The following is a 19,067-nucleotide window of genomic DNA, read 5'->3' on the forward strand; positions in this document are numbered from 1 at the left end:
CAACTGATTGGGGCATGGTATGCCATGATGGCAGTCACATAATGTATACCTTGAGCGTGAATGGGTTGTGTCCCTCATCCAGCAGCTCCTGGAGGAAGGTCAATATTGACACAAAGTCACAAGATAAATGATCCACGTTCCAGACTGTGCACTAGTTGAAGAAGACAGACCACTTCAGAGCATAAAGACTAGCCCCAGATCTACTCCTGACTGGTACAGATGGGGCCATTTCCAGGGGGCCAGGGCCTTGACACAGTAGTGGCTGCATATATAGAAGGCCCAGAGGAACTACTGAGGAGGCTGTCACCATCAGGCCCAACAGTTTCTGAAATGTCTTGAAGGGGAAGAGAGACCATGACCTTGAACTACGCCACAAGCCACTGAATTTTCAGAGAGCGCTCCGGATAAGAGTTTCTTAGTAGGAAATTATTAGAATTTATTGACTTTGCTCATAAAATTGGACATGAACTCCTTCTCAAATCAGATTTCCTAGTTGGAGACTCAGATTTCCTAATAGCAAAATATGAGCTTCCTAGTTGGAAATTATTATAATATTGCCTTAACTCATGACATTGGACACAAAAGAACTCATATTTCCTAGTAGGAAATTCAAATTTCCTAGTAGGAAACTCAGATTTCATAGTAGGAAAATACCTAGAGTTTCCTAGAAAGAAATTATTATATTCTATTGCATTTAGATTTCATACAGATTTCCCAGTTGGATACTCAGATTTCCTAGTAGGAAAATAAGAATTTCCTTGTAGGAAATTATTATAATTTTTTGTCTTTGCTGATTCCTACGAGTAGGAAAATCTGGGTTTCCTATTGGGAAATCTGAGTTTCCAACTGGGAAATCTGATTTAAAAGGGAGTTCATGTCCAATTTCATGAGCAAAGACAAAAAATTATTATCATTCCTACTAGAAAATATGAGTTACCATGTAGAAAACTATTATATTATTGCCTTATAAAATTGGAGATGAACTCCATATCAAATCAGATTTCCCAGTTGGAAACTCAGATTTCCTAGTAGGAAACCCAATTTTTCCAGTAGTAAAATATTTAGCTTCCTAGTAGTAAAATACGAGTTTCCTAGTCTGAAATCATTATAATATTGTCTTTGCTCATGAAATTGGACATGACCTCCCTCTCAAATCAGATTTCCCAGTTCCCGACTTGGAAATTTGATTTGAGAGGTAGTTCATGTTAAAGGCAACATTATAATAATTTCCTACTGGGAAACTCGTTTTTTCCTTGTAGGAAACTTTTTTTTCTACAGTCCTAGGAAATATGAGTTTTCAACTGGGAAACCTGAGTGTCCTAGTAGGAAACTCTAGAGTCTAGTAGGAAATATAGTAGGAGAGGGAGCTCCATGTCGAATTTCTTGAGTAAAGGCAACATATTGATCATTTCTAATTAGGAAACTCATATTTTCCTACCATGAAATCTGAGTTTGATAACTGGGAATTCTGAGTGTCTTTAGAGAAATTTAGAGTTTCTTAGTAGAAAATATGATTTGAGAGGGAGTTCATGACCAGTTTTGTGAGCAAAGACAATAAATTATAATTTCCTACTGGGAAATCTTGAGTAGGAAACTCCAGTCCAGTAGGAACTGATTGTCCTAGTTGGAAACTGATTTGATTTGAGAGGGAGTTCATGAGTAAAGACAATAAATTATAATAATTTTCTATTAGGAAACTGAGTTTCCTACTAAGAATTGTCTTAGTAGGAAAATACTAGTTTCCTAGAAGGAAGTTATTGTAATTTTTTGCCTTTACTCATGAACTCCTCAAATCATATTTCCTACTAGGTGTTCCTATAACTACCCACATTAAGGACATGTTGCTGATAATTTAATGCTCCCGTTTCATTTTCAAGACAATGAGCTGCACAACAGTTCTCGGAAATTGTCTTTAATTTTGGTATCACGTATTATATGAGCAGCCAGGCACAGCTGGTACAGGACTGCATAAAAGGTCAGCACTACAGAAGAGGTCTTTCTTTTCTCTCACCTTGCAACCACACCTAAAGTTGTACATTTAAAATAAACACAAACATTAACAGATGACATTTTAGTGCTTGTTCACTAATAAACAGCATCAATTAGATATTACAGACACATTTAATTGGCAGAATAAATGAACGAGAACATTTAGAATTTGAAATAGAAAATATACCCCTCATGGTGTTAATATACTGAAATGTTTTGATTATACTGATTAAAGCACAATATTATTTTAAAGCTTCCTTGTAAAGAATGCCCCTCTTCTTTAATTACAGGACTACTGTACATGAATAACATAGTTTTTTATCCTAATAACACTCTAGACACTAGAGACTCCAGGCCCTTTGATCGTGACACGTTCAGTGTGCACAGGCATTGTGGGGTAGCACATCCTCTAGAAGTGCTAGTGTTCTTGATATGTTATTTTAGTGATAGTTGGGAAAAGAGATTAAAGCCTGCTAAATTAAGCAGATTACTGATGATAATGATGACGCTGCATTTATTTAGGCTGCTGAATGTATGGTTTTCCAGGTCTTTGGGCTCCTGGGTAAGTTTTTGAGTCTGGAATTAAAAAAAACAAACATGATTCTCATTCTCTCTCCTCCAATGCATTTCTCTATATCAGGGCTCTTCGTGTAAAGAGTCCACAGCCTCCAGCAGGTGGAGGGCAAGGCTATACTGGGCGTGGTTTTCGGGGAGCATCTCGATGACTTTGTTGATCAGTTGACAGCTCTGAGACAGAGGTACTGAAGGACAGCGCAGCTCACTGGGGTCCTGAAAAAACACACAAACCATGATACAGGTGAGTGTAAGACAGTAAGAGATTGGCCAACTGTGCAGCCCGTGTATTCTTACCATAGCCTTCAGCCAGGTGCAGAGGGTCGGCGGCAGACGGGCCAGCAGCTCCATGTTGGGTTTGGTCTGTGACTGGGAGTGGAGTAGGGAGAAAGAGAGTCTCTGACCAGTCAACACCAGCAGCTGAGAACCCAAAACATCCTTGTCCTGCACCTCCATCATCACCTGAGAGATTACGATAGAAAGAAAAAGTGGAAAAAGAAAAAAGATAGAAGACGAAAGAAAAATCACATTTAAAAAGAAAATAAATAAATACAAATTACAAAAAAAAGAGAAAAAAAAAATATACCAAATGAAAAACAATAAAGCGAAAGATAAGTTTAGAAAGAAACAAAAATTACAAAAATATAAAACAAAAGAAAAAAGCATGATCTTTTACTCCTGCATGTATGCTCAGGAGGTTTAACAATGTGTGTGTGCGTTACCTCCTCCGCCCGCAGGTCCAGGCCCTGGTTATAGAGCTCACAAACAAGGTGTCTGCGTAGTATGTCAGTATTGACTTGCAGTAGAGACGAGAGCTCCATACACACGGACGGCCACATGTCTTCAGCACCACTGTGTTTCACACCGTTCTCCTCAGCTTCAGCTAGAACCTTCACCCAGCCTGTTAACACGTTCATCAGAAACTACACACACAGTAATACAGTAAGACAATGCATCAACTTTGGTTTCAGAGGTGAGCTATAAACATCTTACGACCTGTTATCCGAGAATCTTTTTGTTAATATGTGGTCAACATTTCACTGTCACTGTACAAGATGCATGTTAGACTGACTATAAAATAAAAATGTTAATACTTATTTTAGTTGGGGGCATTCTTGTTGAGAGCAGTTCTGACTCACTTCTTGTCTCACAGCCACCAGGTTGGGGTCCATATCTCCACTGGGGAGCAACTGAATGGACGCCAAATCTCTAAAGAACGCATTCTTGCCCTGTAGATGACAGAAAAAGACAACATGAATTAAAGGCAAAAGAACTTGTAGTCGACGTGAAAAGTAAATTGCGATAATGTTTTTTTCCTTGGAGTGATGTATATCTGAGAGAAATGGAAAATCGAACGAGAAAAAAAACGATTAGCTCGTTGTAGTTTGCTAATTGTAGCGATTTCATATGAGTGACAGACTGCTGGAGGTGTCTGGTGACTGCTGGATTATTGTTCAGTCCTTGCGCTGGTGAGCACGTCATCAGAGAACAGATGTAATTGCAAGAGGGAGGGGACTTTATAAAGACTAAAAAAACGGCAACATTCCAAAAAAAAAAAAATTTAAATTTTGATTTCATGGTGACAGATACATAGTTAAGTGTGACGTAATTGTGTTTTTGTTGTCCTGTTTTTACCTTGCTGTCGAACAGACTGAGCGGTTTCAGGCGCAGGGAGAAGGTCATGGCGGCGTGCAGCAGTGAAGCTAACACACAATGATGCTGAACGAGGGGATAGTGTATGGATCTCTGATCCAAAGCTAACTCCACAATAGACACTGGACCCTCAGCACCGGCCCACACTTCCTCCACGCTCACATCTGGAACAGACACTTCTTCCACCCCTGAATCCGCCTGAGAGAGAAAAGACGTTTATAATATATTTCACGCTTTTATTTCGAGCCATAATTTGTTAACCATTCTTGAAAAATCCACGATAACTTAAGACATGCTTCCACCCATGCATCCACTGTTTGATCAGTCCTTACACTGGAGAAAAAAGGATAGGAAGGGAGAAAAGAGGAAGATGAGACCTCCATCAGAGCCTGCAGTAACTGCACGCAGGAGCCCAGGAAACTCTTCACGGCTGCGTCTCCCATTCCGACATCCTAAACACACACGCACACAAGTTAATTCAAATGAAACAGATCTAAATTGAATTAATTCTTTGTGTCTTCTCTTACCCGTCTGCACAGCCGGTCTTTAGGTGCCTTTCCCACCTAGATCAACACATGCACCGTCAATTATTTAATCTTAGTCACAGCACACAAAGACAAAGAGCCAAAGTACACAGACACACAAACCTTTTCCATTAGGAAGGCAGCAGCTGAAAACCGCTTGACTATGAAGGTCTGCCACATCATTGCAGAGACACCTGAGGGAAGAGCAGTTGAGGGAGAGAGTTGTGAAGAAATATGTTGTGGCAACTTGTTCAGGCAACAGCAATCAGCTTTCACTTAGTCAATATATGTCATTTTTTATTAGTGACTCTTACCCAACTGAATGTAAGGACTGGAAATCATCTTCAAAAACTCCACTGACCACTCTAAGTACTGCCCCACCTGAACAGAAAGAGAGAGATTAAGTGTCCTCTTGTGATTGGCTGATATTTTATATCAGTATTAGGAAAATCAGAATATATTATATTATATCAGTACTCAGTATATATCAGTTCAGTATTACTGAACACACACAAAACGCAGCATCTAAAGTTCTTACAAAAACCAGGAAGTATGACCAAATTAGCCCAGTTCTGTCAACACTGCACTGGCTCCATATTAAACATCGCATAAATTTTAAAATCTTGCAAATTAATTACAAAGCACTAAATGGTTTAGCTCCTCAGTACTTGAGCGAGCTCTGAACGCATTTTAGTCCTTCACGTCTACTGCGATATCAAAATAATTCAGGCCAGTTGATAATACCTAGAATATCAAAATCAACCACAGGCAGTAGATCCTAGCACCCAAACTGTGGAATAGTTTCCCTAGCCTTGTTCGGGAAGCAGACACACTATGTCAGTTTAAATCTAGACTAAAAAACACATAACTTTAACCTGACATGCACATAACACATAATCTATTTCTATTATTCAAATCAGTTAAATGATTGTTAGGCTGCATAAATAAGGTCAACCGGAATCAGGAACACTTCCTATAACACCTGATGTACTTCGTAAGAAAAATGGCATCTACACTAATATTAGTCAGTCTGTCTCATCCTCATCCCGAGGTTACCGTAGTCAGCCGTATCTGGATCACATGGTGAACCTGCACCTAGACACGACCAAAACACAGCCCTGAATGTCAGCAGAGACCTTGTCTACTAGACAATCCCTTGTGAAGACCTCGTCAACATGACAGCCATCGGCACAGACCACAAGAACCAGACAGGTCCTCTGCACAGGCCCTATGGCCAGCTTCAGCGTGATGAATTCAATCTTCAAGCAAAAGGAACTGGGTGAATATTTGAATGCTACCGATCCCGATCTGAATTCTGACTTGTGATGCAGCCTGAATCATAATGACACCGTGTTCATTCATTGGCCAGAGGAGAACTGGCCCCTGACTGAGCCTGGTTTCTCCCAAGGTTTTTTTCTCCATTTTGTCACCTGATGGAGTTTGCGTTCCTTGCCACTGTCACCTCTGGCTTGCTTAGTTGGGGACACTTAATATTCAATGATATTATTGATCTGACTGTACTGACACTGTTGTATGATAACTGAACTGAGCTGGACGATGACATCATTTTTTGCAGAACTACTTCATAGAAGAAATTAACTGATTTAATAATTCATGATCTTTACAACGGAACTGAATCAACACTGAACTTTGGCTGAACAACAGCCGAAATGCATAATTTTCCTGTTATGACTGTAAAGCTGCTTTGAAACAACCTGTATCTATGTATTCTTTTGCTAAATTAATGTATATTAACAAAAACAAGTCATTTGGTTCCAGTATTTTTTTTTTTTAAGTTCTAAATAAGAACTGGCAATTGGTTCCCAACCTTATTATATATAAGAAAGCTTTGAGACTTTTTAAAGTCTTTACCTCTGGGTCTTTGTTCCACTGGACCACATTTTCCCAGCTACAGTGAGCAAACAGCACATCAGGAGACAGAGAGCTTGGGAACCGCTGACAGACACACTCCAACAGCTCTGAGACAACCCACACACATGCTTTAGTCAAACACAGAACACACACAGGGCCCTATTTTAACGATCTGAAACGCAAGTGTCAAAGCGCAAAGCGCAAGTAACTTTGTGGGCGGGTCTTGGCGCTGTTGCTATTTTCCCGGCGGGATAAATGACTCTTGCGCCAGGCGCAAATCTAAAATGGGTTGGTCTGAAGTAGCTTCATTATTCATAGGTGTGGTTAGGGCGTAACGTGAAATAAACCAATCAGAGCGTCATCTCACATTCCCTTTAAGAGCAGGCGCGCTTGTTCTAAAGCGGATTCCTATTATAACGGCGGGTTTGCCAGACGCACGCGAGGAGCGGTTCACAGCCGAGGAGACCGACGTTCTCGTCAGGGACGTTGAGGATGGAGAAACACACCCAAATTAACTTCGGTTAAAAAGGCGTATGATAATTTGGGTAAATGTGTAAGCTAGATGTATGCTTTTATAATAAATGTCTATCTATCTATCTATCTATCTATCTATCTATCTATCTATCTATCTATCTATCTATCATTATAATGTATGATTTGCAAAAATGAAAACTGCAGCTTCTGTGTAGATGAGAGAATCAAAGTGTATGCGCGTTGTGCACACGCTACATTGATTATGGCCAAGCATGCGCCCTTAAAATAGCATATAAATAACATGCGCAATGCGCCACTGACTTTAAACAATTTTTTCCTGGTTAGTGGCGCAATTGTTTTCTAAACCTGCAAAATAGCATGAAGTAACGTTTGCGCCGGAACACGGCTCCTTTTTTGCGCTGAACCGCCCAGGGAGCGCAAGTTCATTCCCTAGTTTAGCGACGTGCTTCTGTGGAGGGAAAAGCGTGCTTTGTGCCGGTGCAAAATAGGAATGATACATGCGTCGGTGTACAAAGTCAATTGCGCTGGGTGCAAGATAGGGCCCACAGATGGTTAAAAGAAACCACCATGGAACAATTTTGATGTATCATCTAAGTCACATGATCAGGAATCTCCACGGTTACCCTCCAGTTTCTCCTCCCTGCCTGGCTGTTCTGTGGGCTCATTCTCTCCCCTCTGTTGAAAGATCTTACTCAAGAGATCTGGAGACACACCCTGTCTGAAGATCAATTTTGAAACGCAGTCTGCTACACCACCTAAAAGACAAAAAACGAAAATATGGAAACACTATAATCATTCATTTGCCTATTACCTGGTATGAAAGCATAGATTTTAATCTTAATTTTACTGACAGCTTCAATATTCACTAGCTTTAAAAGTACATTTATTTGATTCTTCGATAAACAAAGTTAAAAAGAACAGCATTTATTTGAAATAGAAATCTTTTGTAACATTATAAATATATTTACTGACACTTTTAGTCACTTTAAGGCATCCTTGCAGAATAAAAGCATTAATTACTTTAAAAAAAATCTTATGACCCCACAATTTGGAATGGTAGTGTATGTGTGTTTTATGCACCTCTGCCACTCTCTAATAGTGTTTTGACTGAGCAGTGTGTAACAGTGCCCCCTGTAGAGCCCTGAAGAGATGGCAGGCAGAGCAGCGTCTGCAGAGCAAGAACATCCTCCAACTGCTTTATACACACCACCCACTGCTCCAACTCCAGAGAAACACACACCCACTCCTCCTGAAACTGCACAGAGAGAAAGAGAGTTAAACACACTCTGCACCAATTCTACAGATGCAGAAAAAAGACACACACAGACACCTTGCTCTCTGCCAGCCTGGTGATGGCATTCTTGGCTACACGATGAGCGACTAGAGCTGCCAGTAGTGCGGAGGCTGCGCTTTCAGACTGAACACATGCTGTGCGGACCTGCTGCCACCAGGGTGAGATACACTGGCCGTCCCATGACTCATCTACTGCTCCTGATACACACACAATTGAAATATTAATATACATGATAAAATATAGAGAACACAAGGTCAGTCTCTCCTCCAGATGATGTTAAAGACCTTTCATTGAGCTGAGGGTAGACAGCAACGTGTGCAGGTGTGAGACGGCATCTGGGATCTTCAGTACTTCTTTCTCTTTGTTCAGCCAAACTGACAAGAGCAAAGACTGCCAGAGAGAGAGAGACAAAGAAACAGTGTGAAATCAAAAGGAGAGATTTTTATAAAGAGCAACAATCTCAGCAAATTCACATTATTTTCTAATCAATCCATCCTTCAATCTTTTGTGTTCTTTTAACATCACTTTATCTTACCAATAGCTGCTGAGGGCTGATGCCACTTTCCTGCAGAGTCTCACACACTCTCTGTAAAGGACTCTGTCCAGACAGACAACCCCAGAACAGGAAACTACCTGAAAGCATTCAAATTCACACATCAATTAATAACTTATATAATGACAGTGGCGCACCAATATTAAAATGAAGATGCAGATAATTATTTTCATAAAAAATAAATAAAAAATTAAACCAATCATTTAAAATGTTACAAGTGAATTTAGGCAGTACAAAAATGGATATTCATTTTGAGATTTGCAAAAGATAACATTTAGTTATTATTGTGTTTTAAAAATAAACTTTAAGAGAATATGCAAATTGGTCCCCGCCTCCACTCAATCACACCAGTTCGGAGTACCTGTTCCACTTGGTCAACTTTACTGTAGTAAAATTAACGCTACACAATGGGAAGTGGAAATATTGGTTTAATTCAGCCATATATGTTATAAGAAGTAGCAGAAGAGTGAATTATACAGAGTCGTCTACAAGTTGATGTATCACAATGGTAAAGGCTTTTATGTATTGCTCTCTACAATGTCAGACACATGACCGTAAATTATATAATTAGCCTTTGGCTTGACTATGTTATCAAACAGCTAATAATGTGTTGTTAATGCTACACAAACCATGTAAACACATGTTCCTGTTCGCCATCTAAAATGTTAGATGATCTGAACATCATGGAAAGTCGGTTGAGAAAAGCCCCACCTGCACGTTAATGGGATTGGTTACATGTTTGTCTAAAAGTATATTAAAAACACCACATAGACATATAAACAATACTAAAAACTTTATTTTCACCACAGGGGGTCTTTAAAACATTAAAATAATGCATAAAAATAAACACATAGCACAAGCAGGGAGCGGTTTTACCTAGTTGGGTCCAGTCGGTATCAGGTTGTTTAATCACTCTGAGCTCTCCGTTCACCCATTCCAACTGAGACAGAAATGTTCGGACTGGCAGCGGCCCACTAGAGTCTTGAGCAAATGAGACAGAGGGCCGAGAGTTCATCTCTGTGTATCGTTGTAGGATTGAGCCAACACGAGCAAGATCCTCCTCAATGCCAGAAAACAACGGCTGTACAGAGAGCAGAAGTCTTAAGTTCAAATCTTAGTGTGACAATGGTACATTAGTTTTGCTTAACTGGATAGTGTCTGTGTGCATGTGTTACATGTTCTGGCTCAGTGGGTGATGAATCTGGTGTGTGCAGTAACTGAACATCTGTATAGAGCTGGAGAAGTTTGAGCTGGGATGAACAAAATTGCAGCAACGACTCATCCACTGCTTCAGGATCTAATACGAAGACACATGAAAACCAGATCTAAGTGTTTAAATATGAAAAATACACAGTGCCCAGTGAGGATTGAGGGAGTTACCTTGTTCTTTCAGGCTAGCCAATAATGCACGAGTAACATGGGTCAAACAAGACACTGGTGCATTCTTATTGGACAGCAGTGACTCCAGGGCCTGTCAATCAATCAAATATTTTATTAAAGAATTTATTAACATATATGAATGAATATGTTGCTGTTTGTGTATTTTACTAACCTGTTTCTTAATAGCTGGATGTTTAATGTCCAGTAACACACTTTGTGCTTCACTCTCAAGCAGCGCTGTCAATCAAAGTTCAAAGGTCAACTCAAACATGTGGACACATCGGTGCAATAGACCTTAAACACAACATTGGGTAGTAGTAGTTCTTTAAAAAAATACAACATAAAGATGTTCTGATGTATATGCATGGTCTCTCGTGAATATAAAAGGGATAGTTCACCCAAAAATGATAATTCTGTCATCATTTACTCACCCTAAAGTTGTTCCAAACCTGTATCATTTTCTTTCTTCTTCAGAACACAAAATAATGTATTTTGAAGAATGTCAGTAACCAAGCAGTTAATGGGCCCCTATTTACTTCCATATTATTTTTTTCTCCATCCTATGGAAGTCAATGGGGCCCATCAACTGTGTGGTTACCCATATTCTTCAAAATATCTTCTTTAGTGTTCAGCAGAAGAGATACATTCATACAGGTTTGGAACAACTTGAGAATGAGTAAATTATGACAGAATTTACATATTTGAGTGAACTGTGAGGTATGTCTGACCTGGTTCCACCTCCCTGGTCCTCAGTAGAGTGGTGAGTCTCCTCAGCAGGTGCATGTCTTTAGCACGCTCACTCTTCTTATCACTGACCAACAAACAGAACAGATACATCTGTGCTCACCTGCATTATGTGTGTTTTTTTATATTAATGTGCAATTTTTATGTATGAGTGTGTACCTGAGTGCCAGGTGGAATGGTATGGTAATGGCTCTCAGGGCTCCATTAACCGGATCAAACAGACACACCTGCTGTGTGTGTATCTGCCAACCCTGACTGGTTACACTATTCACACCCATTAACCTGTGACCTGCATACAACAGCCTTAAGAGAGAGTAATGAATTAATGAATATGCATTTTTGAATTGTAGCAATATATATATATTTTTTTTAGTTAGAGTGTGTACCTGCAATGTTTGCCTACAGTAAAAGCCCCTACTCGAGGTCCATGCTGAGTTCCCCACACCTCTAAAATGCCCCTACGTGGGGCATAAATCACCAGAAACTGGGCGTGCCGGCGGGGCATAGAGGGAGATGTGGCTATTTCTCTCTCCCCAGGAGCCTCTGACACCTGCACCCACCCGAGCTGAGCGTCACGATAGCCTACACACAACACAGACATTAAGAAAATGTTTTATTGTTTATATACACTACTATTTAAAAGAAATATTACAATTTATTGCTTAAAATTAAACTGTGATACATTTTGTACAGGATTCTTTGATGAATAGCAAGTTCAAAGCCTTGATTTGAAACAGAAATCTTACGTAACATTATAAATGTCTTTGCCGCCACTTTTCACAGTTCAATTAATAAAAATATTGAAACTATTTTTAAAAATATATTTTTTAAATTACCTCAAAAACAGTTGAACAGTAGTTTAGTGTATGTATGTAATTATATAATTATATTATTGCATATAACATTTTATAAATACTAGTATTCTAAATATTAAAATAAAATTTCATTTGTTTTTTTTAAATAGTTGAATTTATTTGTATAATTATAGTATTTACTTAATTATATTTAAAACAAATGTACATTTTATGTACAATAACATTTAGCATAAAAAATTGTTTTAAAGATTAAAATGCTTTTAGTTTTTAAAACTAAAATATAATTTAGTACAAAAAAAAATTACTTTTGACAAAACATTGTCATATGGACAAGCAGTCCCTAATGATACTGATTTGCTCTGATGATTTCAGTGTGTTTGTTCACTAAAGCATTCGTCACACTGATTCAAATCTTGTTTGTCACAAGATACTTCTGCAATGTAATAGGAACAGGCTCATAAGATGCTTGTTCGCAAATCAGACTACATTAGTTGCGCTACACTGCTCACCCTTCCACATCCTGATAGCAATGCCTCGTGCCACATCCAGCAGCGTGACTCTGCCAAAGTCATCTGTGACTCCGGCCATAGTGTTACATGGAGAGAGACAAATAGACTCGCCATGTCGACGAGAATCTGGAAGACCAAACCTGATGAAAGCAGAAAGATTAAATTGTGCACTTAAATGAGTTAAATATGGTGTGTATCAGTGTAAATCAATTATTGCATTAATTTCTCTCTCTAAAAAAGTATTACATTACTTATTAATAATTACTTTCTAAATTCCATATCAACTTTGACCAATTGAACAAAACAAGGATAGACATGAAACTGCTCTTTTAATTCTTTAAAATTAAATAATATAAAATTGAATAAATCTTTCTTGAACTGATCAGAGTATTTAAAGTGAGAATGTTAGATTAAAACATGCATTTCAGCATTAGATGTAAAATTTTGATGTTAAATTCAATATTGTTTTATATAGAATAGTTATATTGGTCTATACAGTCTATTATATCAGAAGTAACTAATTTAATTACAGAAAAATTAAGAGTAATCCCTTAACTTGACTTTTTCAAGGGAAAAGTAATTAAATTACAATAATTAATTAGTAATGTATTACACCCAACACTGGTGTGCATATGATTAAAAGAAGTTAAAAACTTGGAAGGTAGTGTTACTGCATACAGATTTACCTAACAGGAAGTGCTGTGGCCGGCTCCACCTTTGGCTTCTGTTTCTGCACTGACTCCTCTTCATTTTTACTCTTCCATCCCAACCAACCACTATGGAGGAAGAAAAGAGAGAGAGAGACATAGACCAAGAATTCGTAAACATGGAGTGAGCTTGAACATGACAGGCCAGTGCTAATGAGAGCCAACAGTTAAAATAACCCAGACACACAGACCTGGCAGCATTGAACAGAGCTGATGTGAGTTTGCTGGCCACAGCCAGAGCCACATGGGAGAGAAGAGGCTGAGAACTTCCCTGAGATTTAAGAGAGGAAAAATAGCCATAATCATCAAGAACAACTACAAATAAGCCAAAAGCACCAACAATAACAAGGAAAAGATGTGTGGGTGTGTGTGTTTGTGTGTGTACCTCTATAGCGTAGTAGAACCCAGTGTAAGGTCCTCCTCCCACTGTGATATACTGACTCATAGCAGGAGGGCTTCCTTTAACCGAAGCATGATATCCTCCCAGAATAGAGGCATTTTTCATCTGATCGAACACACTCAGAGTAGTAATACCTGAAAGAGACAGGCATCACCTTACACTACCAATCAAAAGTTTGGGGTCTGTAAGATTTTTTTTTTTGAAAGACATTGATAGTTTTATTCAGCGAGGATGCATTAAATTCAAAAGTGACAGTAAAGAAATTTCTAATATTACAAAAGAGTTCATTTTTCAAATATATGCAGTTTCTTTTTGAGCTTTCTATTTATCAAATGATCGTAAACAATGCATCACATTTCCACAAAAAAAACTGTTTTCAACATTGATAACAAGAAACTTGATATCAAGCTTTTTTGAGCACCAAATCAGCATATTAGAATCATTTCTGAAGAGTCATGTGAAACTGAAGACTGGAGTAATGATGCTGAAAATTCAGCTTTGCCATCACAGGAATAAATTACATTTTTAAAATACATTCAAATATAGCCTAATATAATTTTTTCTATAATAGTTTATTCTAAAATTAATATTTCCTTATTTTTTCGTGTATACATTTATTTATGATGTGACAAAAAGGGGAAATTTATTGTATTGTACACCGAGTCATTTACTGAGTTTTGAAAAGAAAAATACAACTGTTGCCACTAGAAGGAGTATGTTGTGGGTTGCCATGGTGATGCCCGCTGTGTTTACCTCAGACGCTACGAGCTGCGACTGAGGGAAGTTACTGAAGTCTCTTCATTTATCTCTCCTGAAAGTTCAGTTAGCCTATATGTTCATAAAAAGTGAAAATGTGTGCCAAAACATGCAAGTTCATATTTCCTATGACTTACAGTCATAAAACCAACTGTAAAGTGTTCATGTAGGTGTCAGGCATGATGCACAACTTTTAGATTGTTGATATTAAAATAAATATGAGCTCATGCGGTACTGAAAAAATAGCAATATTTACACATGATTTGACTGTTTATTTTATTAAATATCAAGAATCTAAAAGGTGTGCATCATGCCTGACACCAACATGAACACTTTACAGTTGGTTTTATGACTGTAATTAATTCTCTTCAATAGCTATTGAAGTTAGAAACGTGTATACCAATGTCGAATGTAACTTTAGAGCCGGTCCCTAAATTTTCAAATATCGAACATTCAATATCAAGTCAACTTTATGCCAGTATTTCACCAGGAAACATTAAGCATCAAACTTGGCGCAAGCTCATCTGCTTGCCTTTAGCCTATTTAGTATAGCCTAAGTCCACAATGAGGTGCACGTTTGGTCTTTAATATCACTGTATTAGTCCATTAAGCTATATTAAGCGTTGTATATGTCCTGAGGGCAGGGGAATCCTGGAGTATGACGTATGAAGGGAAATCGTAGTACTGAAGCACAGTGCCGTGTTATAAAGTTAAAGAAACTAAACAACCGAGAGAAATATATGTCTACCTCATATTTAACGTTTGATCTGTACATCAGTATCGGGGAATAACGTTATAATATCATTCACGGAAGAGAAAGCTGCTTACATGTACACAGGGAAAGTAACAGTGAAGACACTGAATTAAAAATAAATGCAGCTTTTGTGTCTTTATCAGCTTTTCCGCAAATATAACGTTACTGGCCCTGATAATCCTCACACATTTGTGAATGAAATGAATTACTCTCTCTAACTGTTGCTTTGGTCTTCATCAACAGCCGCTCGCACCTCCTGCTGGTGAGATCGACTAACAGCAGATGGAGATCATCAATCGGTACTCTACTGCTATTCCTGCAGTTCCCGGATGTGAAATGTTGAATTTTCTGTCGAATTTGAACCACTGAATTTGTGGAAGCAAATTTGTAAAGCGAAATAAAATGGACCGAAAATTGCCAGTTGAATATTATATGTTATGTATTTTTAATGTGAAATCTGAAAGGTGAATATGGATTCTTGAAGTTTTAATAATGAAAATGTGTGTGAGATGTTTTGAATTGAAATATTCACATCTTAAGTATACGACCATGTTTTCAGCCCATAAAAATGCAAGCCATAAAAATACAATGCATTAAAATGCAAGCACGGTTAATGCAATGCATATCTTTTCAAATAGTGCAATTCAGCAAGCTTTTTTGTTTCGAAATAATTTGCCATTATTCTACTTCCATACTACCGACCCCAAAGTTTTGAACGATAGTGTATATTAACAGTTTTTCTACTGTGCTGTGGCTTTCTGTTCAAAAAGATAAAAAAGAAAATGTTAGAGAAATTAAATAAAAGAAATCTCTCTTACCGATGCTGGAATGGTCAGTAATTGTGTCCATATCTTGTAGGCCCCACTTCTTATAGGCCAGTGGTGGAGGCTGGATGACATCACTTCCTGCTGCTGCCGCTAAAAGGCAAAGGGATAGATACAGGAAATAAAAGGGATTAAAACAAATTTTAAATATGCAAGGCATTACTGGCCACACTATAATCTGGTGAAAGCCTGATACACATTCATACACCAGCACTCTCTATCTTACCTCTGGCAACCTGGTTTCGACAGGCACGTAAAGACTGGAAGAGACTAAAGCCATCGATGGTGACCAGGGCTGCTGGGTACAAAATACTGAGCTCCTCATGCTGATAGAGAGATCGACATTTAAACATCATCAGCGTAGTTTGGTCTGCTGTTTAAGTTAAGGTGTCATGACTCATGTGTAACCATGCTAAGAATTGCTTTGTGCAGAAATGAACACATCAGTCAGTGTAAGAGTTATCGGTACCTGTTCCGTTACTCCAGGGTGACGTGGAATCTCATAGGTGCGACATTTGAGTCGCAGCACAGGATCTTCATGCAACAACTGGGCCAACAGGAGAACACCACTCTACACACACACACACACACACAATGGATAAGACCAGTGGATTATGTGTTCTGCTGATACTGGTCTGGCTTTAATTAAAAATGACACATTACTGTTTATTATTAATGCATTAAAGAGTCCAATTCAGCAGGTGAGTTAATAGGTCAGAAAACATCATAGTACCTCTGTGTAGAAACGGACATAACCTGAGCTGAATCCAACCACAATACAGGTCCAGTCGGGTCGGCCGGTAGAACTTCTAAACAGATAATGAGCACATCCATTACCGTTCAAAAGTTTGGAGATGGTAAGATTTTTAAAATGTTTTTGAAAGAAGTCTCTAATGCTAACCAAGTATGCATTTATTTGATCAAATATACAGTAAAAATGCTTGGAAATATTATTACAATTTAATGTGATTGCAAAGCTGAATTTCCAGCAGCCATTCTTTTTTTCATTCACAAAGAAACATTTATTATTATTATCATCAACGTTAAAAGCAGTTGTGCTGCTTAATATTTTTGTGGAAATTTTCTGAATTCTTTGATGAATAGAAAGTAAAATGGATTACATTTATTTGAAAAGTCTTTCCTGACACTTTTGATCTGTTTAATGTGTCCTTGCTAGATAAAAGTATTATATTTTTTCTCTTAAAAATCTTCCTGACCCCAAACTTTTGAACGGCAGTGTATGTGAAAGAGTAGATCTGTTTATACAGGAGTGTGTGTGTGTGAGTGTGATGTTCTTACCTCTTCTGGCTGGCCAACGGAATACAGATAACACTATTGATACACTCTCTGTGAAAAGAACAGACAGAAAATTGAGAACCAATGAACAAAAATAAAACATTATCTTTATTTCTTTTTGTTCTTCTGCCTCTGAGTTTTCTATTTATTACAATCCCTCTTATTATAAACATATCTTTTTATTAAATGTTTATAAACTCCTCTACTTATAATATTGCCCAATTCTTTTATTGTCTTGTACTAATCCTTTCTTCTTTGTGGGATTAAATCCCTTTATGTTATTTCCCATAAAACCATTCAAACCTGACCCTGCCCTCTCCTATTTCATCTCTCACCCCTCTTCAACTCTCAGCGTTCCGCTCCAGGTCACAGTTAGGGCCATTTCCTCCTGCCCACTTTCAGCTGTCCGCCACTTTGCTGCCAATCAATCAATCAGTCAATCAATCTACGAGTTATACCAATCAATAACCAATAAGCAATGAAGAAGAGATTACTGTATGTGTGTACCAGAAAGAAATGTGGCTTTATGCTCTCGAGCAATGACCAGTAGATCTGAGCAGGGCGAGAGAGACAGAACACAGTCCTGCAGCCAGGGGGCGCTTTGCTGCTGCTCCTCCTCCTCCTCAGCCTAGGAGAACACACAGGTTAGGAATGATATTTCATTTGAGTAAATAATAACATAATTTTCATTTTTGGCTTCAAATCCTTTAATACAAACCTGAGCTCCATCCTCTTTACCGTCAGGATTCTCCCAGGAGCCCCAGTCCGAGTCATCCCACGTTAACTCATTCTCTAGGGAGAGAGAGAAAATGATGTGCTGTAAGTAATGTGGTCAGCAAGGATTCATCTTTTCACTATTACAGTCGGCTCAATCTGCTCCTTCAACCTCTGTTAGATCTTATTTACACAGTCGTATCCTTTTTCTCTCTATGTTTAAGTCCATGCATACTCATTTCTCCCTCGTGTCACTATAGTTAAGTGTTGACTGTATACTATACTAGTGACTATACCATAGTCAACACAAATTGCCTGTCAATCGAAATACAGAATCTCGAATGCAATGTCCCTTCCCTTTTCTTGTCTTTCTCTTCATTGGTCTTTCGTTCAGTCATGTGCTTCAGAATCTTTCTGCAGGATGACTCATTCACCAAGGGCAAACACACCTCCCTTCCTCTCTCTCTTTCTCTCAGCAGGGAGTGAATAATTATTCTGCATCACAGTCAGACAATTTACTTTTTACAGTCTTTTTTCAAATAATCACCAGCATACTTTCCATTAACTTAGCATTAGATTACTATAAAATCTGTATATTTTATATCCCCTAACTCCAAACCTACCTCTCACATTAGTTTTTCTGCATTTATATATTTAGTAGGTTATTTATACTGTTTGTCATGACTGTGTCGTTCTGCATTTAACGTTACCTCCGAACATCCACTTTTTAACTCTACCAACCATACAACAACACCCTTACTGACACCCATAAATCACTGAACACCCGCAGTGCAGGAGAACCATCATTAAACTGGACCTTACATACACATACACATACAGACTGACTTCAGCAGTAACGTTACCTGCTTGTGTTTTCTCTTCCTCCGGGCCGGCTTTCTTGTGCTTGGGGAACAGAAACTCTCGCACCTGTCTGAGCTCCTGGACCCGGCCGAACTCCAGCAGACAGCAGGACATGATTCGGGCGGAACGAACCGGACCCAAAACCTGCGGATTCTACGACATAAACCCACCGTCCGATACACGTACCACCTCTTAGTGTGTTTATGAGCCTGTCAGTGAGGGTGTTGACTGTTTGTTGGACCAGAGTGGGTCAGAAAATCCAGCTGAGGTGTCAGTGTGTTGTTGTGATGTGAGTTTGGGATGACACATCCACATCCGCTATAGACAAGCTAATCGCGCTGCTGCCTCCTGCTG

General features: G+C 38.6%; 1 protein-coding gene across 4 annotated transcripts; it reads right to left on the reverse strand.

The window, feature by feature from the left end:
* Positions 1–1,897: 1,897 nt before the first annotated feature.
* On the reverse strand, positions 1,898–19,035 carry rab3gap2 (RAB3 GTPase activating protein subunit 2 (non-catalytic)). 4 transcript variants are annotated; one of them, XM_079853121.1, is made up of 35 exons: positions 18,716–19,035; positions 17,857–17,930; positions 17,646–17,766; positions 17,474–17,555; positions 17,142–17,189; positions 16,576–16,651; positions 16,312–16,413; positions 16,069–16,168; positions 15,837–15,935; positions 13,494–13,642; positions 13,300–13,379; positions 13,088–13,177; positions 12,402–12,541; positions 11,464–11,659; positions 11,237–11,380; positions 11,062–11,144; positions 10,506–10,570; positions 10,334–10,424; positions 10,129–10,250; positions 9,830–10,034; positions 8,936–9,033; positions 8,685–8,790; positions 8,437–8,597; positions 8,187–8,361; positions 7,730–7,861; positions 6,612–6,718; positions 5,054–5,120; positions 4,863–4,933; positions 4,743–4,778; positions 4,593–4,667; positions 4,198–4,413; positions 3,702–3,791; positions 3,285–3,485; positions 2,860–3,024; positions 1,898–2,778 (listed from the first exon to the last, which is right to left on the reverse strand). In XM_079853121.1, exons 1-35 carry the CDS (start codon positions 18,825–18,827, stop codon positions 2,626–2,628), a joined length of 4,032 nt encoding a protein of 1,343 aa, XP_079709247.1. In that variant the 5' UTR covers positions 18,828–19,035; the 3' UTR covers positions 1,898–2,625. The 4 variants fall into 4 exon arrangements, with proteins under 4 accessions (XP_079709247.1, XP_079709245.1, XP_079709246.1 ...); XM_079853119.1 differs by having other exon boundaries at positions 1,899–2,778; positions 4,548–4,667; XM_079853120.1 differs by having other exon boundaries at positions 1,899–2,778; positions 6,612–6,739.
* Between the last annotated feature and the right edge of the window lie 32 nt (positions 19,036–19,067).

Source organism: Squalius cephalus, assembly GCF_949319135.1.
Source record: "Squalius cephalus genome assembly, chromosome: 20".
NCBI classification, from domain to species: Eukaryota; Metazoa; Chordata; class Actinopteri; order Cypriniformes; family Leuciscidae; genus Squalius; species Squalius cephalus.